The sequence below is a fragment of the Mus pahari genome, chromosome 3, assembly GCF_900095145.1.
Source record: "Mus pahari chromosome 3, PAHARI_EIJ_v1.1, whole genome shotgun sequence".
Classification (NCBI taxonomy): Eukaryota; Metazoa; Chordata; class Mammalia; order Rodentia; family Muridae; genus Mus; species Mus pahari.
In genome coordinates this window covers 11,724,733-11,745,557 of record NC_034592.1, presented here as the reverse complement: position 1 = coordinate 11,745,557, position 20,825 = coordinate 11,724,733, and the positions used below count along the sequence as shown (strand labels likewise).

At 47.2% G+C, this 20,825-nt stretch overlaps 1 protein-coding gene across 16 annotated transcripts in view; it reads left to right on the top strand.

Annotated features, from left to right (window-relative positions):
• The window catches only part of Cacna1b (calcium voltage-gated channel subunit alpha1 B), a 174,868-nt gene extending 155,601 nt beyond the window's left edge, over positions 1-19,267 (top strand). For 15 of the 16 annotated variants that reach the window (XM_029537092.1, XM_021193050.2, XM_021193049.2 and 12 more), the window contains 9 exons: positions 445-553; positions 4,733-4,840; positions 5,307-5,419; positions 6,119-6,246; positions 12,780-12,915; positions 13,066-13,182; positions 15,158-15,362; positions 15,619-15,863; positions 16,191-19,267. In XM_029537092.1, coding sequence (XP_029392952.1) covers positions 445-553; positions 4,733-4,840; positions 5,307-5,419; positions 6,119-6,246; positions 12,780-12,915; positions 13,066-13,182; positions 15,158-15,362; positions 15,619-15,863; positions 16,191-16,721 — 1,692 coding nt within the window. In that variant the 3' untranslated portion in view covers positions 16,722-19,267. Of the gene's footprint in view, positions 1-444; positions 554-4,732; positions 4,841-5,306; positions 5,420-6,118; positions 6,247-12,779; positions 12,916-13,065; positions 13,183-15,157; positions 15,363-15,618; positions 15,864-16,190 lie in introns of those variants that run through there. The other variant, XM_029537093.1, reaches the window with a different exon arrangement.
• The last annotated feature ends 1,558 nt before the right edge of the window (positions 19,268-20,825 follow it).

Sequence of the window (20,825 nt, the reverse complement as noted above, 5' to 3'; positions counted from 1 at the left end):
CACAGACAGTGGGCAGGACTCAGTCCTCAGCTAGGACCGTGCCCCTTACGGCATTCACAGACAGTGGGCAGGACTCAGTCCTCAGCTAGGACCGTACCCCTTACGACATTCACAGTCAGTGGGCAGGACTCAGTCCTCAGCTAGGACCGTGCCCCTTACGGCATTCACAGTCAGTGGGCAGGACTCAGGCTCCTGGGCCTGACTCCTGCTACAGCCTTTACTTGGATTTCTGCTCTTCTCTAGCCAGGAGAATCTCAGCTCAGATGAGAGTGGGGTCCGGGAGGAGAGAATGCTGGCAAAACTCCCACCCACCCAGCCTTCTGGACCAGGCACCTGCCGGGACCGCTCTCGGACGCCAAGCCAAGCTCCAGGGCCCAAACACTAATTCTAGGGTGGGAGTGACTGTAACATGCTTGGCCCTGATCTGCCCCTACTCATCCCCAGCGCCTGGTTCGCATGAACATGCCCATATCCAATGAGGACATGACGGTGCACTTTACATCCACACTGATGGCCCTCATCCGGACAGCACTGGAGATCAAGCTTGCCCCAGGTGAGTCACATAGCCTTGGGAAAGGGAGGGCACTGGCTGACCAATCAATCCTTAGCAAGTTTCCTGGCAGCCTTGGGCAACTAGTGGGACCTTCTATTTCAAAGCAAAACAACACACACACACACACACACACACACACACACAAAATCTACTTAGACATGTAAGGAAGATTAAAGGGATGGGCTCTGCCTGGGAGCTGGGAGACAACTGGATAGACTTACCTGCTCTATTTGGCACTGACCATTCCCATGACAACGGCATTAGAGCTGTACTATCTCATGTCTAAGGAGGGAACCTGCATGGTGAATGCAATCGCTTGCTCTAGTCATTACATCCAGTAGCAATAGCAACCTCAGTCAGGCTACAGGCAACACGGGGCATCTCCTTCTTTTTTCTCCCCCTCTACCAGGGGGATCCTGTACCCCACCTCTCTCCCACATCTGTGCCACACAGCTTGGTTACTTCTGTTGTGAGGGGTAGAGGCTAGGCCCCTGTGCACAGGCCCCATCTTTTCTCACTGTGTCCCTAAGGCTGGTACCCACTGTTTGATTGTCTGCGTCTTGCTTTGTTGTTTTCTCCATTTGGGGTTACGTGTGCCAATATGTGAACATGCTCTTATGTTCCTCTCTTTAAGGACTATCTCTTACCCTCATTATGTTCCTCCTTTTCTTCCTTCATTAGGACCAGCTACTCGAGGGACTAATCCCTGCTGATTTCTCTCAGGCAGTTCTCGGGCTTTGCCCTGTCTGTAGCCTGCCTCAGATTCTACTTCCTATGTTTTTTTGTTTGATTTTTGGTTGGTTGGTTGGTTGGTTGGTTGGTTGGTTGGTTTTTTTGTTTTATTTTGTTTTGGCTTCTCTGAGAACAACATCTTAGGGAAATGTATGAGTCCTTTGAAGAATATAAGCTACTAAACTCAGTTAAGAATAGATGAGCTTAGGGATAAAGAACGACTTACTTAAATCCAGAATTCACATTAAAAATGCTAGGCATGGTAATGTGTGCTTGTAATTCTAGTGCTAGTGACATGGGAACAGGCACTAGTACTGGAACTTGGGAGGTTCTGGCCAAGCTTAATTTGACAACTTTAGGCTCCTGAAGGTGATGCCTAAGATTTTCCTCTGGTCTCCACACATGCACCAAGAGGTGTCTCACACAAGCATCAGCATACAGGTACCTTCACTGCCACATGCACCTCATACATAACACATGTGCGTAAGAAATGAGATAACCTTGGAAATACTATATTTCTTAGGTAAACTGACAGCAAACAATCTTCCAACAGAAAATGCAGGCCTAGCTGGCTTCATGGGTGAATTCTATCAGTTTAATGAATACAGACCATTTAGGAAATAAAAAATAGAGGGAATCTTTCTCAGCTTATTTTAAATGTACTTTATTCTGATATAAGAAACAAAGATATGCCAGGAAATAAACAAAAATCTTCCTTTGATTGTGGATATAAGGTTCTTCAATATAATTTTAGTGAACTGTCTCTAGACATAAAAATCTTGAGTGCAATTTTAGCAAACTAAATCTATCGGTACATAAAACAGGATAATATATGATGCCATTGGGGGTTTATTCCAGTCGTGGGAGGCTGGTTCTGTGTTCTGAAGCTCAGTCAGTATAACTTACTGTACCAAACAATAGGAACTGGATGATATCTCCATATCACATAGGGGACAAATCTGTGACAGAATCCAGTGGTCATTCTTGCTAAGAATAGTCCTCTGTGGAGCTGGAATAAATGGGACATCCAAGAAATGTATGATAAAGGATATCTCTGAAAAACTTCAGCTAATGTAACATTTAACATAGGATCTCTGTTAAAGTCAGGACTGAGGACAGCCTGAGTCAGTGCTCATTTTTCAGAGATATACTGGAGGCCCTAGCCATTCCAGTAAAACAAGGAGAAGAGCAAGAAGGGTGGGGAGGAAGAGATGATCAAAATGGCTTTAAATATTGTTTTAAATATTTAAATATTGTTTTCAATAATAAAAATATAATAAAAAGAGCAAGAAACAAAAGAGCCTGTGGTCAGAGTTATATTATTGTTTGCAAATTCCAGTCTGCTTCTAAAGTTACTGAAACTGACACATATTTAAAGGTAGTATACACAAGCCTTTGTGTTCTAGTAACAATAGAAAATACCGCCATAATGTTTCCTTAAAATGTTTCCTTGAAAATAAGCACAATACAGTGTTTCTATATCATGGATAACTCTAAGAATCCATCTGTACACTTTATTCTATGAGTTTCAAAAATATTTATAGGAAGAATCAAAGACCTAAATAAGTAAGAGTAGCCTGGGTCTTGTTCATGGATCAGGGTGTGTTGTAGATGAGATATATCTGCTCTGTCCTTGTCCTGATCGCTGTTATCCAGACAAAAATCCCAACAAATGAATCAATTCTAAGGTTATGGAGAAATGTTGAACTTGAACCATCCTGTTGAAAAGAAGACAAGGCAGGAAACAGCCTCCTCCCGTGAAGTTATGCTGGTCAGGGTGTGGCTGGGAAAAACCCCACACACATAGAACCAACTGACTTCCTGCAGATTTGCAAAGGGAATTGATATGGAAAAGATGCCATTCATCCCTGACGAGCAGTGGTTTGTAAAGTCAGACAGCCATTTACAAAGGGAAAGATTTTTGACTCAGAGTTAGTTTGGAATGTGTGCTAATTCTCTTGCTGCTCTGACAAAATGGCTGACAGAAGGCAACTTTAAAGAGGAAGGCCTTATTTTAGCTAACTGCTCTAGGGGTAGGTAGTCCATCAAGGTAGGTGAGAGGGACCGGAGCATCCCCAAACGGGAAGCAGAGGTGCCTGCTACCATCCACTTACCTTTATTCGGCTCAGAGTGGTGCAGCCTGCATTTATACAGCTTCCCCTCTTGGTTAACCCTCTATTAAGACACCTTCACACACGTGCCTAGCGTTTGTCTACAAAGCGATTCTAAAATCTGTTAAGTTTAAACATCAGAGTACTGGCACAACATACCGCAGACTGGGCAGCTTGCCCAGGAAATGTATCTCTCAGGGTTCTGGAAACTCTGATGTCCACTCTTGAAGTTCTGGCGGGGTGGTTTTGGTCCTCTCCTCAGTGAGAGGGTGAACAAGATTTCTGATGTCTTCTCAGAAGGGCACTCTTAACATTATAGCTTTTAATGATAACTAACTTCTACGCTTTTCCACAGTCACTGGTTCTTATGAATTCTGCATAGCAATAATGGGGATGTCTTTCAGTACATGGCACATATTTTGATGACCTACAAAACTTAACTTGAAAGGGATCATAAATTTAAAATGATAAAAACTTCTAGAAGGGGAAAAAAGTGTTGACAGCTGAGATTAGTGGATCTCTCTCTCTCTCTCTCTCTCTCTCTCTNTTTNTTTTNTTTTTNTTTTTTTTTTTTTTTTTNTGAGACAAGGTTTCTCTGTGTAGCCCTGGCTGTCTTGGAACTCACTCTGTAGATCAGGCTGGCCTCAAACTCAGAAATCCATGTACATCTGCCTCCCAAGTGCTGTGATTAAAGGCGTGTACCACCACTGCCCGGCAAGAGATTTCTTTTTAGAAAAATGCATGAATCCAGATGTTAAGTGTGTTTACTATTCTTTCAGAGTATCAGGTTTTGGAGGCTCACAAATAGGATCTCATGTCCCTTTCTTCTGGCATCTATGGGCAACTCTATAATCACACATACACACAACATATATAAATAAATAAATAAATAAATAAATAAATAAATAAATAAATAAATAAATGCAAGAACCATATAAGAACTGATAAATTAAACTTCATCAAAATTAAAACTTTCACTCTTCAAACGATATTTAAGGTACTGGGGTTATAGCTCTGTTATAGAACACAGGCCCTGGATTCTATCCTACACATGCACACACACAGACACACACACACACTCATGTGCTCATACATGCACCCTGGATTCTGTTTTGCACACTCACACAAATATACATACGCACAGTTAAACTGCTTCTTGCTGTGCAGGAAGGTCTCCAACTAGTCTGCAGGTCACTGTGTATCTTCCTTTTAGCACAAACGCCATCCTATCTTCCTCTACACATACCTCCCCACACTTGTCTCCAGCTCTGCCTGAATGAGGGGCACGCAGGACTGCTTCTGACGTGTCTCCCCTTTCCCTCTTGTCCTGGCCCAGCGGGCACAAAGCAGCACCAGTGTGATGCTGAGCTGAGAAAGGAGATCTCCTCTGTGTGGGCTAATCTGCCCCAGAAGACTCTGGACTTACTGGTGCCACCCCACAAGCGTAAGTGGAGAGTGAAAGGTGCCCTCTGCTCCCATCTTCCCTCAGGGTATACGGGAGTGTATTGCTTTGGAGAAGTGGGCGCCCCTCATCCCTGTGTAGCTATGCTGAGTAGCACAGGAGCCATAAGTGTTGATCTGGAGTCCTCCCTTTGACAATATATCTCACAACACTTAAAAAAAAAAATGCAAAAGGGAAGCCTAGTATTGGTGCTCAATTCTGAGGGCTGCTTGTAGGGATGCATCAGTCCAATGTAGGAGCCACAGGAGCAGCTAGTGTTGCTCAGAGTGTGCTGTGTTCTGTAGCCAGAGGAGACTAGCTATAGAACACAGCACTAGCACCTGTGGCTGAGCCCACACAGGGGATGAGGGAAAGAAGCTGCCTCCTTACCCAGCTACATTTTCTGTGGCTTCTCTGTGCTGTGTGTCCTCCAAACCTCGCCCTCTGGCCTTTCGCCTGTTCTCTTCAGCTGACGAGATGACAGTGGGGAAGGTCTATGCGGCTCTCATGATATTTGACTTCTACAAACAGAACAAAACCACCAGAGATCAGACTCACCAAGCTCCTGGAAGCCTGTCCCAGGTACACTTTGGGGAGACTATAGCTGCTTAGGGTTTAATGGCAGAGCTGCCTGCTCGGGAGTACTGTGGAGCCTTGAATTTGAGAGCTGGTTTTTAGGGGTAAGACAGAAGCCCTGGCAGAGTCACCTTTTCTGTGGTTGTCCAGAGAAGATGTGATGTATCTGAGGAGGCCTTTTAGAGGATGGGAAGAGATGCACACACAGGCACACACCAGTGAGATGCCTGGTATAGGCCAGAGTTGCTCTTGTCATTGCTCATGGTTGTGTGGGAGGCATGGGATACATCTTTCTGGTGCCACCACAGCAATTTCTTTAGCGACTACCATGTGGAGGTTCTGTTTTGTAGACACACAGAACTTCTGGTGATGTTTGTCTTGCCCCATGCCATAGCATATTCACTACTCATCCTGGCCTGGAATTCCAGGCTGTAGCCACTATAACCTAAAGATGAGAGGACTGATTTTGTATATGACCAACACTCATCCCTGTAGGTAGGAGAGGCGAGGCTCTGGGTTAAGTGACTTTTCCTGAAGTCCTTTATGAGGGAAAGCTGAGGCAATAATAGAAGGGTCCCTGAGCCTGCCTTGCTTTGTTCACATGCTCCTCTTGGGAAACAAGGTTCTATGTTGCAGAATAAAGAGACTAGACCCAGTTACATGCTGAGGTACTCATGCACAGGCCTCTTCTTGTTCTCCTTGTAGATGGGTCCCGTTTCCCTGTTCCACCCTCTGAAAGCCACCCTGGAGCAGACACAGCCCGCTGTGCTCCGAGGAGCTCGGGTTTTCCTTCGACAAAAGAGTGCAACTTCCCTCAGCAATGGGGGTGCCATGTGAGTTCCACTGGAGCATGTGAGTGGAGTGTGCTGGTGGGGTATGCTGGTGGGGCATGCTGGTGGAACAGGAGCACCATGCGAGTGCTGGTGGGAAGAACTCAAGGCCAGTGTGAGGGGGATATCTTTCCACACCCCCTACCTAGAGTCTGGCCTCTAGTTAACATCCTGAAATACCTGAGGCTCATCCACAACAAGATAGGGGGTTCTCAGGTTCCATCCCACTTCCAGGGATGAGCTCTGGAGCAACTTAATGTCTACCCCCACCTTTGGTACACAGACACTTGGAAGCTATAAAGATGGTTACTGCTCGTGTTTTCTATTTGCTGGTTTCCTTGGTGGACTTGGAGATTAGCTTCATAGCATTAGGTAGCTGTCACTGAGCCTGGGTAGATAGCTGGACTACTTCTGAGGTGACAGCCACAGAGTATCCCTGTGGTTTTAGTATGCTTGGCTCACAGGGAGAGGCGCTGTTAGGAGGTGTGGCCTTGTTCGAGGAAGTGTGTCACTGTGGGGGTGGGCTTTGAAGCTCTGTACAGTATGGAAAAGTCAGTTTCTCCTGGCTACAGTTAGATCAACATGCAGAATTCTCAGCTCCTCCTGCGCCATGCCTGCCTGGATCCTGCCAGGCTCCTGCCTTGATGGAAATGGACTGAACCTCTGAACCTGTAAGCCAGCCCCAATTAAATGGTGTCCTTTATAAGAGCTGCCTTGTTCATGGTGTCTATTCACAGCAATGGAAACCCTAACTAAGACAGAAGTTGTTACCAGGGACTGGAGTATTGTTGTGATAGGCCTGACCATGCTTTTGTTTGGGGGGGAATGTGGATTTGGGGACTTTGGAAAGCAATGGAATGCTTTTAGTGAGGCTTAATGGACCATCCTAGTAGGAATATGGAAGATGGTAGTGCCGAGGGTGATTTGAACTGTGGAGGCCTGCTAACGCAAAAGGTTTCAGAGGAGAATAATTTTAGTATGTGGCCTAGAGACTGTGCTTGTGATGTTTGGGTGAAAAATGTGGTAGTTTTTTGCCCTTAGCTGAAGAGTCTACCTGAGGCTAAGGTAAAGAGATTTTTTTTTTATTTAATTGTATCGATGAAGGATGTCTTAGAAAAGTCCAGCAGAGACTTTGTCTCTCATGAAGAGCATTCTGATCAAGCACAGCAAGCTTAGAAAGGAAAAGTACAAAATGTATGGTTCAAGTAATAAAAGGATACCAGGAAGTACAATGAAGCTAAATCAAGGAAATAAACAGATTGAGTTATAGTTGGGTGGGCAAGATACCACCCAGCTAAGCTTATTGTTTATCCATTTGCCATCGAACATGAATTGGTTATATCATGTTAGGCATTGTTATTACTTAGTTATTGCTTTCATTTGGACTTTTAATCTTAAATGAACCACATCCTAGCAATTCAGGGCACACCTGTGATCCAGATACTGTGGCTGAAAGACACAAGCTTTTGATCTAGATCTTGAGGAGTTGTGGCCCTGAAAAGCTTAGGCCCAGGCATGGTGGTACACACTATTAATCCCAGGAGACAGAGACAAGCAGATCTCTGAGTTCAAGGCCAGCATGGTACAGAGCAAGCTCCAAGTTCCTGTTCCAGGCATGGCAGTACAGGCCTTTAATCCCAGATCTCAGGAGACAGAGACATGCAGGTCTCTGAATTCAAGATCAGTTTACAGAGCAAGTTCCAAGACAGCCAGGCTTAGGCAATAAACGATGTAATAGAACAAGGGAGCCATGTTCCAGCCCCAGCAAGCAGCAGAACTCTGCAGCTTTGGCTATGTGACTCTGGCTTTAGAGCAGAGAGTAGAAGGGCTTACTGGAACAACTGATGCTGGTTAGCTGGAGCTAAGCAATTACCTGGGATTAAGAAGAGACCAGCATCACTGAGGTGACATCTTCTGGGATGTGTTTTCTGAGAGTACAAAGAAGCTGTGTTCTAGAGATAACCAAGGTTGCACCTCATGCTGCAGCTAGTCTTGGTAATGTGTAAAAGTCACCCGGGTGGTACTGGTTTTGAAGGCATGAATGAGTCATGGAGAGCAGCTGAGGCTTGAAACTGAGAGGCCAGGAAAGACCACTGGTGAAGATGCAGTTGACAGCCTAGGACTTAAGGGTCATACAAAGAAATTGAGGTTTGGCACCATGAAGTGATCCTACGAGAGGCTATTGGTGAGGCTAGTTGCAGTGGAAGACCCCAGCACATTGGAGATGCCAGTACCATGAGATGACCACCAAGAACAGCAGCAGTGGAATGGAGTCAGCCAGAGCCTAGAGTGCTACAGAGGGCAGAGCTTGTGTGACTCAAGCCCTTTATAGAAGCCCAGAAGATCATATGTGGATCCCAGACATCGGAACAAGAAGCTGTAATGCTGAAATTGCCTTGGATACCCAAGATGTTTGAGATGCTAGATCCATAGGATATCTGCCAAGGAAAGCTGAGTTAGCCCAAGAGAATGAAGTTTGTTGCTTCTGAATGCCAGATTTGTCAACAGTAGTCAACAAGGATGAAAGGAGTTGGAGATTTGAAAAGTTCTTTGACATTGGAAATGGAGACATGGAGTTCGGAGTTTGTCCAGCTGGGTTTTGGTATGGTATTGGCCTATTACTTCCTCACTATGTTTAGGAATGGTAATGTATGTCCTGTAATGTTGGAAGTATGTGTTCTGCGTTTTGATTTTTTTTTTATTTAGTAGGAGATTACAGTTAAGAGATTACAAAATCAGAAGAGACTTTGAACTTCGGACTTTTAACATTGTTGAGACTGTTATAGATCTTGGGACTTTGGAAGTTGGACTAAATGCATTTTGCACTATGCTATGGCTAAGTATGGCCCCCATAGACTCATGTGTTTGAACAAGTCTTTGGGGCTAGGGAATGGAATGTGGTGGCTTGAATATGCTTGGCCCATAGGGAGTAGTACTGTTAGGAGGTGTGACCTTGTTGGAGGAAGTGTGTCACTGTGGGGGTGGGCTTTGAAGCTCCACACGGTATGGAAGAGTCAGCTTCTGCTGGCTGCAGTCAGATCAACATGCAGAATTCTTAGCTCCTCCTGCACCGTGCCTGCCTATTCCTTGCCAGGCTCCTACTTGGATGATTATGGACTGAACCTCTGAACCTGTAAGCCAGCCCCAATTACATGTTGTCCTTGGTCATGGTGTCTCGTCACAGCAATGGAAACCCTGACTAGTACACTATCTCTTCTAGGTTCTGTGGTTACTGGCTTCTAGTGCCTGTGGACTTTTAAATTGTTTCTTGGTCTCGAGAGATGGCTCAGAGGTTAAGAGCACTGGCTACTCTTCCAGAGGTCCTGAGTTCAATTCCCCAAAACCACATGATGGCTCACAACCATCTATAATGAGATCTGATGCCCTTTTCTGGCATGCAGATAGAGCACTCATATAAATAAATAAATAGATAAGTCTTTTAAAAAATAAAAAGAAATTGTTTCTTCCTTGAGCTCTCAAATGCCTGTTCATAGACAATTATAATTCTGATCTTCCTGGTTCTGTTGAGCCATTTTTCTCCCAGTGTCTCATTTTGGCTTTGATTTTTGAGGCTATTGTATTTCATAGACAAATGGGCCAGGTCTTGTTTCACTTTATTCTTGGACAATGTTTCTTGAAGTCAATTCCAAAGAGTTAGAGATCAAGGATCACATTTCTCATCCACGGCTGTGGACAGGTTCTGGGCATGACTGGTTACACACAAGGCAGGCTCATGCAGATTTCCTATATAGCTGGCTTCCAGGAATACTGATCTTTCCTTATTTGTTGGCTCTGAGAGACTCACCACCTCAAATTGGCCCTGAAAATGGCAAGAGACCAACATGCAGATCTGTCTGTTTTACAGGCAGTACCCCTATCAGCCTTGTACAGCCAGGCCCAAGTTCATGTTGTGGGCAGCAGACAATGCAGAGGGGAATCCTGACTACAAGTGTGTTAGACGTGGCTCTAAGTTGTAGAAGTGCATCCTAAGAGCTGCCACACAGATCCCCGTAAGCAACCTCAGTTACATCTTTTCCCTTGCACAAGTTAGTTAGGGTCCCTCTAGTGCGCAACTGTGTGAGAGGGGAGAGGGAATGTGTGTATTATGTGAGGTGTGTACAGATGTGTATCTTAGAGGGGCACATGTGACTGTGTTCTATAAAATGTGAGGTGTCTTTAATTTGATTTGGACCAGGCTTCCAGGAAGAAAATAAAACTCTGGTACTTTGATAATTATAACTCTGCATAGAGCCAGAGGTTCACAGAAAGCTTCACAGAGGGTCAGTGTCTTGGTTAAGGCTTTATTACTGTGAATAGGTGCCATGACCAGAGCAACTCTTATGAAGGAAAACATTTGATTGGGGCTGGCTTACAGGTTCAGAGGGTTAGTACATTATTGCCATGGTGGGGAACATGGCAGCTTGCGGTTAGTACATTATTGTCATGGTGGGGAACATGGCAGCATGCAGGCAGACATGATACTGGCGAAGGAGCTAAGAGTTCTATATTTGGATTGGCTGGCAGCAGAAGAGGAGAGGGTGATGCTAGGTCTGGCTTGGGCTTCTAAAACCTCAAAACCCACCCCCTGTGACACACTTTAACAAGGCTACACTTATCTAACAAGGTTATACATCATATAATGATACTCCCTATGAGTCTATGAGAGCCATTTTCATTCAAGCCACCACATTCCACTCCCTGGCCCCATAGGCTTATGGCCAAATCATAATGTAAAATACATTTAGTCCAAATTCAAAAGTCCCCGTAGTCTATCACAGTCTCAGCAATGATTAAAAGTCCAAAGTCTCTTAACTGTAACCCTTGTAAGTTAAAGATAAAAAGTAGAGCATGTACTTCCAATATACAATGGCATATAATCTACATTACTGTTCCCAAAGTGGGGAACAAGAACATGGTGAGGGACCACTGGACCAAAAAAAGAAAGGAAAAAAAAAGAACAAAAAAAACAAAACAAAACTGGGCCAGCTCCAGGTTCTGCATTTCTATGTCTGATGTCAAAATGCTTTTTGAATCTCCAACTTCTTTTAGCTTTGTTGACTGTAATATACTTCTTTCTTTCTTGGGTTGATTCCACTCCCTGTTAGCAGCTTTCCTAGACAGGTATCCCACAACTCTGAGATCTCCAACATCCTGGGGTCCCCAACACAATCCATACTTCACCTTCACAGCTTCACACAATGGCCTTTGGGCCTCCGTGCGGGGACACCCCTGACATATGACTGGCCTCAGTGGCTTTCCTTAGTTGTAGAATGAGATTCCATAACTTCTTTCTTGTGTCTTTGGCTCTAAAGCCAGAACTACATGGCTGAAGCTGCCAAGTTCTGCTGCTTGCTGGGGCTGGAACATGGCCTCCTCGTTCAAATCCATTTCCCCAGCGTTCTGTTTTCAGTGTTTTCCTTCACTGCCTATTGGCTGTCCTGACACTCTATAGATGAGGATAGCCTCAGTTCATCAACCCACCTGCCTCTGCCTGACAGCTAGGAGTAAAGGCATATGCCACCACACTTTTCTTTAATTCCTGGACCTAGCTTGAGCTTCTAATATACCAAAGCCCACCCTAGTGGCACACTTCCTCCAGCAAGGCCACACCTCCAATAATATCACGCCACACACTCAGACAACACCCTATCCTATTGTTCCAGCAATGGAGGGTCTGAGCTATGCTGTGACTTTAGGGCTGGCAGTGTCCCAGGGTTTAGCCTGGCCCCCTCTCATCTAGAGTCTAGTCCCAGGATGGCCTCAAGAGCCATTGAGCTGAAATGGCCTGCAGTGTGCCCAGAAGACAATGGGCGATTCTTATTTAAAATGCCCAGCAAGGGCAGATAGGGCCTACTGTGTGAGCACATTCTGTGTTCAGAAGTGAGTTCCCATGCTGAGTGTGCTAAGCTGACTGTGATCAAGTGTCATTCAGCCTGTATGACGCACATGTTGTCCTTGCAGAGGGCCTGCCTGGGAAGAGTGAGTGCTGTGTGGGGATCTTACCCGTGAGGGGCAGGCAGCGAGGGCATCTGTGGTCTGACAATTAGGAAGCCAATGGAGGAGTGGAGAGCTGGGTGTAAAAGGAAAAGCTATCAGTAAGAAACTCCCGAGGAAAGTGGCCCAGGAAGGGTCCTGGGGTTTCTTTAGCTGTTGGCAGTTTACATTTACCACATAGTTACTGGGTGGCCTTGTCCCCTCCCACCATGGTTTCTGGCAGATACTTGATGCCCATATTGCAGAAGAGCCACTAGGGTTGAAGAACTTGCCGATTGCCCCCAGACCAGGGAATGATGGATCTGATTTTCCCCAGAATAAGTATTTCAAGTCCTCTGCCCTGAGAGTACTGTTTAGCTTAGAACCACAGTGAGACTGTGCTGTGTACTATATCTTGGTTTGGGGGCCATGCTGGAGCTCCTGTGCTGGGGTGGGTGTGAGGTCAGGGAGGAATGGGACTCACCCTTACTTGCCAAGACTATGGCAGGTGGAGGTTCTGCAGCCCACAGGTATCTAATCATGCAGAACATTTCTTTCCCCAGACAAACCCAGGAAAGTGGCATCAAGGAGTCGCTGTCCTGGGGCACACAGAGGACCCAAGATGCACTTTATGAGGCCAGAGCACCTCTAGAACGTGGCCATTCTGCAGAGATCCCTGTGGGGCAGTCAGGAACACTGGTGAGCCCTTCCTGGGGGGCTCATGTGAGAAAGGACAGGGAGTGTGTGACATAGAGGAACACGGAAGCTGGGGGTGAGGATGTGTGAGACGGGGGTGGGTGGCGCCAGATGGCTCTGTGATAAGCTACTTAGCAGCCTGCTGTCTTTTAGGCAGTGGATGTCCAGATGCAGAACATGACACTGAGAGGACCAGATGGGGAGCCCCAGCCTGGGCTGGAAAGCCAAGGCAGAGCTGCCTCTATGCCACGCCTAGCGGCAGAAACACAGGTATGTTGTCTGGGAAACATCTAGACTGTGGAGAGGATGGGGTGTCGTCGGAGAAGGGGCTTGAGACTGGGTGGCATCTGGATAGCCTGCCTGAAGTCACTTGCCTGTGTAACTTTGGACAGTTCCTGCCCTAGGGTTACACGGTATCTGCCTCACCAGGACAATCCTAAGGGCAGAGGCAAAGAGACATTAATCACCGAGTTCTGGATCTTCAGCTTTGGTGTCTTCCCTCTCGCTTTGGTCCCCCCATTTCTAGTGTCCCTTGCCTCCCAGACTCTCCTATCTCCTCTGGCCCTCAGACCCCTCCACTCTCCTGTCTCAAGCGCTACTGATCCATCTTCTCCTCGGGTTCGACTCTAGGACCAGAACAGATACTGTAATCCAGAAAGTAATGCCTGTGCCTCAGTTTACCCTTTTGCTGTTTGGGGCTCAGGGATGGCCCTTCCTGCCCTGTCCCAGAACCCTTATTCTTTTCTTGACCTCCTGTGAGGTTTTTCTCATTGAATATATTTAATTAGGAGAGGGACACCCAACTTAGAGTTGACAATGCCCTTTTTCAGGGTCACTTTTGAAGCCAAGAAGAGGCCCCCGGCTGATCTGAGTCCTTACATCCTGCCCAGGCCTAGATCTCCCTCTGGCTGTGTCCTCCTCCTTCCTATGGTTATGGAGGTGTCATGTGCTCCGTATTTTACCCTCCTCACCCCCACCAGCCATGTCGTCCCTTTACAGTGTCCCTATGGCTGTAGCCTACAGTGTGTTCCACCCCCTTCTGCCCTCTTTTCCCCTTTCTGTGCCCACCGCCTGGTGTCATGTGGAGAGTCACGTGGTGAGTCACGTGCTGAGTCACGTGCTGAGTCACGTGCTGAGTCACGTGGTGAGGTGCTTCCTTCTAGTCTTTAACCTGTGGCTAAACTCCATGGTGGTTTCTTTCCATAGGTCCTGATTTTGTATGTCATGCTTGGGGTGGGGATGGACCAAAAGAAATCTCCCCCCTCTAGCAGGTGTGAGTCCCACTAGGATTCCTCAGACATGCCAACAACCCCTCTCCTGGCAGGACCCATGTGACACGACCCAGCTTTCAGCCTCCCTAGAGGGGCGCCCCACCCACAGGCTTCTGTCCCACAAGGGGCTCCTTATGGCTTGACTGGGGCTTGCTCAGGTTCACTTTCTCTGCCAGTTAAAGGGAAAAGGTAGGAAAGAACCTCAAGCACACAGGTAGCAGTGGAGAACTCTCCAGCACCACAGAGCAGATTCAATCAGCACCTGACAAGAAGGTTTACCTGGAGAGGATGGACACGCCCCACCCCACCCACACACCGCAGACACAGAGAACAAGACCTTCTGCAAAGGAGAGGATGGACACGCCCCACCCCCATCCACACACCGCAGACACAAAGAACAAGACCCTCTGCAAAGCAGGGGGCTTGGGAAGCTGAAATCCAGTTTCTTCCTGACAACTGACATTGTTTTAAATCTCTCAAGACTTTCCTCCTCTAATTCAGGGTTAGCTGGTCTGAAGAGAGTTGATTGGCTTACAGCTGTCCTGTAATTCATCCTAATCCTACCGGTTGAGCCAGTCCATCAGCAAGGGGGCTTGCTGCTGATGAGAGAGAAAAAGCTCACAAGACTTTTTTTTTTGGGGGGGGGGGGTGAGACAGGGTTTCTCTGTGTAGCCCTGGCTGTCCTGGAACTCACTTCGTAGACCAGGCTGGCCTTGAACTCAGAAATCCGCCTGCCTCTGCCTCCCAAGTGCTGGGATCAAAGGTGTCCACCACCACTGCCCGGCTGTTCACAAGGCTTTTGTTTTAAGCTGCCAGGCTTTTGTCTCTGGCCTGAGCACAAAGCTGGCCATCTTGGAAATTCACTACCTTTATTATTACTGAGCCATGGTCCCTCCGTATCTGTCTAACTCCTACTTTGTCCTTCCCTGCCACCTCTGGCCATGTGCCTCCTCATCCCATGTCCTTTGTCACAGTCGGCCCCTAATGCCAGCCCCATGAAGCGCTCCATCTCCACACTGGCTCCACGCCAGCATGGGACTCAGCTTTGCAGCACAGTTCTGGACCGGCCTCCTCCTAGCCAGGCGTCACATCACCACCACCACCGCTGCCACCGGCGCAGAGACAAGAAGCAAAGGTCCCTGGAAAAGGGGCCCAGCCTGTCTGTTGACACAGAAGGTGGTGCGTATACAGGGTCCCGGGAGCCTCATGAATGCTTATGGCCTGGCTGAGATAGGGTCCAGCAGTCTACAGGGCCATCTTCCTTCGTATTCCATATGGTCCCAGAATCTGCCATTGGAGGGGGGAGGGGTAATAAGTCCCAGTTCTGCGGACCAGGCAGGGCCATAGGCTACCGCAGGCATTGAGTCTGTAGGTGTAGAGCCAGAGGTTTCTGCACCGCTCAGGACTCAGCTAAACCTCTTTGCTTCCTGGTCAGCACCAAGCACTGCTGCGGGATCTGGCCTGCCCCATGGAGAAGGATCCACCGGCTGCCGGCGGGACCGTAAGCAGGAGCGAGGCCGGTCCCAGGAGCGGAGGCAGCCCTCGTCCTCTTCTTCAGAGAAGCAGCGCTTCTACTCCTGTGACCGCTTTGGGAGCAGGGAGCCCCCGCAACCGAAGCCCTCCCTCAGTAGTCACGCCACATCGCCAACAGCAGTACTAGAGCCAGGACCCCACCCACAGGTAATCAAACAAGGGAGTATGGTTCAAATGTTCCAGTTCTGCTTTCCCCAGATCGTTGAGCTCCCTCTGTGCCCCACCCCTCATGTCTGCCTTTCTAGCTACTGAGCCCCTTGATCAGTAGTAGGTCAGTTGTCCCAAATCAGCAGCATGCACTTCTAATCCCTCTTTATTTTCCTCTCTGACTGGAATTCTAGCACTTCCTTCCTGCTTCCCCTCCATTTGCCTTGTGTCCTCCCTGCCTCCCATCATAACGATGCCTACATTATCTGCGTAGTATGTTGTTTAATGTGATTTTCATTTTTATTTGCTGTTCCCTTTTTCATGTAGGGCAGTGGTTCCGTTAATGGGAGCCCCTTGATGTCAACATCCGGTGCTAGCACCCCGGGCCGAGGTGGGCGGAGGCAGCTCCCCCAGACTCCTCTGACCCCACGCCCCAGCATCACCTACAAGACCGCCAATTCCTCGCCTGTCCACTTTGCTGAGGGTCAGAGCGGCCTCCCAGCCTTCTCCCCTGGCCGTCTCAGCCGCGGCCTTTCTGAACACAATGCTCTGCTCCAGAAAGAGCCCCTGAGCCAGCCTCTAGCTCCTGGCTCCCGAATCGGCTCTGACCCTTACCTAGGGCAGCGTGTGGACAGTGAGGCCTCCGCCCACACCCTGCCTGAGGATACACTCACCTTTGAAGAGGCAGTGGCCACCAACTCTGGCCGCTCCTCCAGGACTTCCTATGTGTCCTCCCTCACTTCCCAGTCCCACCCTCTCCGCCGTGTACCCAATGGCTATCACTGCACTTTGGGACTCAGCACTGGCGTCCGGGCGCGGCACAGCTACCACCACCCCGACCAGGACCACTGGTGCTAGCTGCACCACGACCACCCATGTACCAGCTCCATGGGTGAGGGTTCCAGTTGATGAGTTTTATCATCCGCTCTGGGCTGTGGGGTCACAGCCCTGGGAGGAGGGCCCTCACATCGCGGCCTCTGTGGTGGAGGCTCCTGCTTCTCTCCCTCCCTCCCTTTTACACTGGATAGACTAATAAAGCCCTTTCTTAGAGGGATATGGTTCTCTCTATCCTCCTGTGTACTGCCTTCCTGGGTTCCATGCCAGATGTTGGATCCTAAGCAGGAGGTAGCTGAGTTGAGATGGACCCAGCAAATCCAAATCCTATGTCATGGCCTCCAGCGTCCAGGGTGGGTCCTTGGGACTTTCTTAGGAGGTCTGAGCCTCATGGAGAGTATGGTTTGTCCAAATGTGTGGCATGGGGGATAGGGTACCCCTGAAAGCAAGGAAGGGAGCTCAACTGTGGCCTGGAAGCACCTGCCAGCACCAGTAATCTCACGTCCATTGTGGTCTTGGAGTCACATAGCACATGTATGTAGAGATTCGCTCAAGGGCCTGCCTTTCACCTACACTGTCATAATAGGGACCAAATCTGGAGGATGTCCTTGCTGTTGATTCTGGTTTTCAGTCACAACACTTTTACTGTTTGTCATTTCTATATAGTTGATCTAGAAAAAGCAGAAATCAAAACAGGAAAGGAAATGTTTGTGTAACTTAAAAAACCGGCAACATGTGGGAAGGTCTCCATTTTGCATTGTTTCTGTGACTTGTATGCAATGTTCCTGTATGTATTCTACCCTGCCTGGGATGTCCCCAATGACCCTGGCTCCTCTGCTCAACCAAGTGCCTGATCTCTGGCTCTGAGCATCGTGGATGAGGTCCGGCCTCAGGAAGCATCCGGTGGATTGGGTGGGAGCTGCTCAGAGCAGCACTGGGGCTTGTGTCTTAGGGACATTGACAGTGTCCAGCAGCATGTCAGAGAAGCAGCTGTAGTGCCCGTGTTTCTCCCTGAGTGATGGGCTCTGAAGAAGCCAGAGCAGCACAATGCGTGCTTGCATGAGGCACTTTCAGCCTTTTAAATCTGATTCTCAGGGATGGGATGCCTGCCAAGTAGGGTATGATCTCTGTTGTGTTTTTAAAACAACAACAACAAAACAAAAAAACTAGTATTCACTGGATGCTGAAGAGCGCAAAACGCTAGCAAAGAAGAGGCTGGGGTTAGAGGAAGAAGCCAGCACTGGCAGTGTTACAGGAAACTGGCAGGAAGGAACAGGCCAGGTACCTAGAGCTAAGTCAGGCCCCTGGCCCAGCACTAGAAAAATAAAACCCCATGGCTGCTTTGCAAAGGGAAAACCCATGCTCAGGAAGGTGTTCAGTGTGCACAGATAGCTGGGAGGCCACGAGAGAAAGGTTGCACAGACAGGCAGGCAATCCTTGGTGTGTTCTCTGTGTTTTGATGACTTCTTGGTGGATTGTTGTCTTCTACCCCATGTTTCTCACAGGATGTGTGTGTGTGTGTGTGTGTGTGTGTGTGTGTGAGCATGCATGCGTCATAGGAGATGCAAGTGTGTGTGTATGTGTGTGGTGTGTGTGTGTAGGTTTGTTCAGCAAGTGGCTATTGTCAACCATAGGGCTATGCAACAAAAGACACATTACTAGAAACAAAACACAAGACCACCACTTGGTCTAGGGTTTCAGCATGATTGTGACCAAACCTTTTATAGAATTTCCTTATACAAAGGCACAATACCCTGAAACTTTAAAGATAACAGAGTATTTTATTCCAGTAGGGTAAAATTAAACAGGACTCTTGGACTGCGCATGTGACTGCACCCATGTTGCAACAGAGAAGGATGTGCATTTTGATACTGATGTTCTGTCTCTGTTCCAGCCCCAGCCCCTTTTCTCTGAGTGTTGAATGTATACATTCTGTGTGGAACTACAGCTGCCTCAGACAACCCTGGGTTGGGAATCATCTTTATCCCACATTAACATGGCTGGCTTTTCTTCCAAACATTGGTATACATGAAAATCACAAGCAAGGAAAGAAGACGTGACGTCTTGCTTCCTGACTTTGGGTTTGTTTCTGTATTGTCTCTTTTCAAGATGTTGTCTGTTCCCCCTAAAATTTCATAGTGAGTTGCCAAAATTTGAAATGCAACAGCCAGCCGTCTGCATCTGGAACCTGTCAAGCAGTGGCTGTAGTTTGAACAAGTTATGTGTGCATGTAAAATATACACATATATACATTATACAAGTATGTGCATGAAATGTATATCTTCGTACTTTTTGATACAATGTATTCATTTGTTAATTTTTAATTATATTTGATATAAATTGAAGGTTTGTCGCAAAAATTTATATTTAACAGTGTTGAGAGAGAGAGAGAGAGAGAGAGAGAGAGAGAGAGATCCAATCATGCAACACAAATGGGATCTACTTTTAAAAAACAGTCCTTTGACTAGTTTGCTGCCTGAATAATATTTACAAACTAAACTTTGGATTCTGCTCTTGTTTCTACAATGACTTTTTGTATAAAGCAAAGTCCTTGGATTAAATAAAAACAACCCAAAAAAAAAATCAAAATGAAACCCCAGGATGCAGCTGGGTGGTACCTGAGGACACTGTGTCTCGGTGCGTCGGTGGAGAGGGCGTACTGCCAGGAGAGCTCGAGAGAAATGGAGAACTCAACAAAGTGCTTGTGAGCACTTGGGTTTAATGCAGGAGCAAGGTGTGGTTTGACAAGAACAGTGAGCTTTGCTTGGAACCTCATAAGAGTTGTCCAGATTACACAGCAATAATGCTCCGAATCCTTTGTTGCTGGAGACGTGCTGGTGCCCTGTGGTTCCCAGAAGACACTACAGGGAGAGCTAGGGAGGGAGGAAAGGCTGTCCTTAGCCAGAATCTCCCAGTGTGGATGGGGGTATTGGGTTTCTGCAGCTCTTGAGGCCACGGGGAGGTTAACTTCTGAGCTACAGGCTCTAACAGGATGCTCTGACACTGTCGTTCACTTCCTTAAAAGTCAAGAGCCTAATAAGACATCAGTCCCAAGCCAAGTCCCTCCAGCTCAAAGACTACCCTTCTTAGAGCATCCTTGGAACATCTGTTCTATGCCCAGCCCTTGGGTGACATGTGGCCACTGGTGTACGCAGCAGTGGCACTTGGCTCCTGTGGACCTTACACCTCTGCATGTTCCCCAGTGGTTAGAGTGGTCAAGTACAGGGGTTAGAATTGATTCCTTGGCTCCTTTCTCTCCCGAATTTCCAGTAACGTTGATGTTAAGAGACAAATCCAGTAGGGTGTCATTTGAGGCCTTGGAACAGATTTTACTTAGTAAATACCCAAAAGCAAGGAGCACAACACTATTCTGGTTTGAGCCACACTGATTTGACTGCTTTAAATCTAGAACAAAAGTGGAGTGTGAAATGTGGGCAGCCTTGTTAAGTGAGAAAAGACAAAGAGTGGGCCAGTCATGTGATAAGGTCAACAATATATGTAGCATCTGTCTTCTTAAAAAAAAAAAATGTCAAAGATATGAGGAGTAGTGGGAAACAGAGATTTAATCAATGTGCAAGAACACCTAAAGAGGTCCAACGTCATCTGGGCCCTGACACGGCATTGGCCTTAAATAGAGAAAGAATTGGGAGGATGGGAAGGGAGGTAATTAAGACCTCATCAAGGGGTGTGGTCTAGTTGGTCATTGTGTCTATTCTAGATCTGCAAAGTGGTCCAAAGTTCTTTGTCTGAGGGGTACAAACTGTTTCTCAGGAGATGGTTGCTTCTCTGGGGGTTGGGGAAGGCAGTTCATTATGGTGGACAATTGCTTCCATCTAGGGAGAGTTCTTCAAGCCTCTGCTGCACCTGAAATCCAAGGTAACTACAGGTTTAGGATGCTTTGACACTTTAGGTAGGTGTCCACTGAGGGTGTTTGGAGCAAGACATTCCAAAAATCTGACTGTATGATGCCTTGGGTTAATCTTCTGTGTGCTTCTGTCTTAAGTGAATGAAATAGGCAAGGTACCGTCAATTCTAGATAGACAAACAAAAAAAAAAAAAAAAAAAAAAAAAAAAAAAAAAAAAGAGATGATACGGATGAAAGCAGAGATGCTAGCTTTTCTCTGGCTT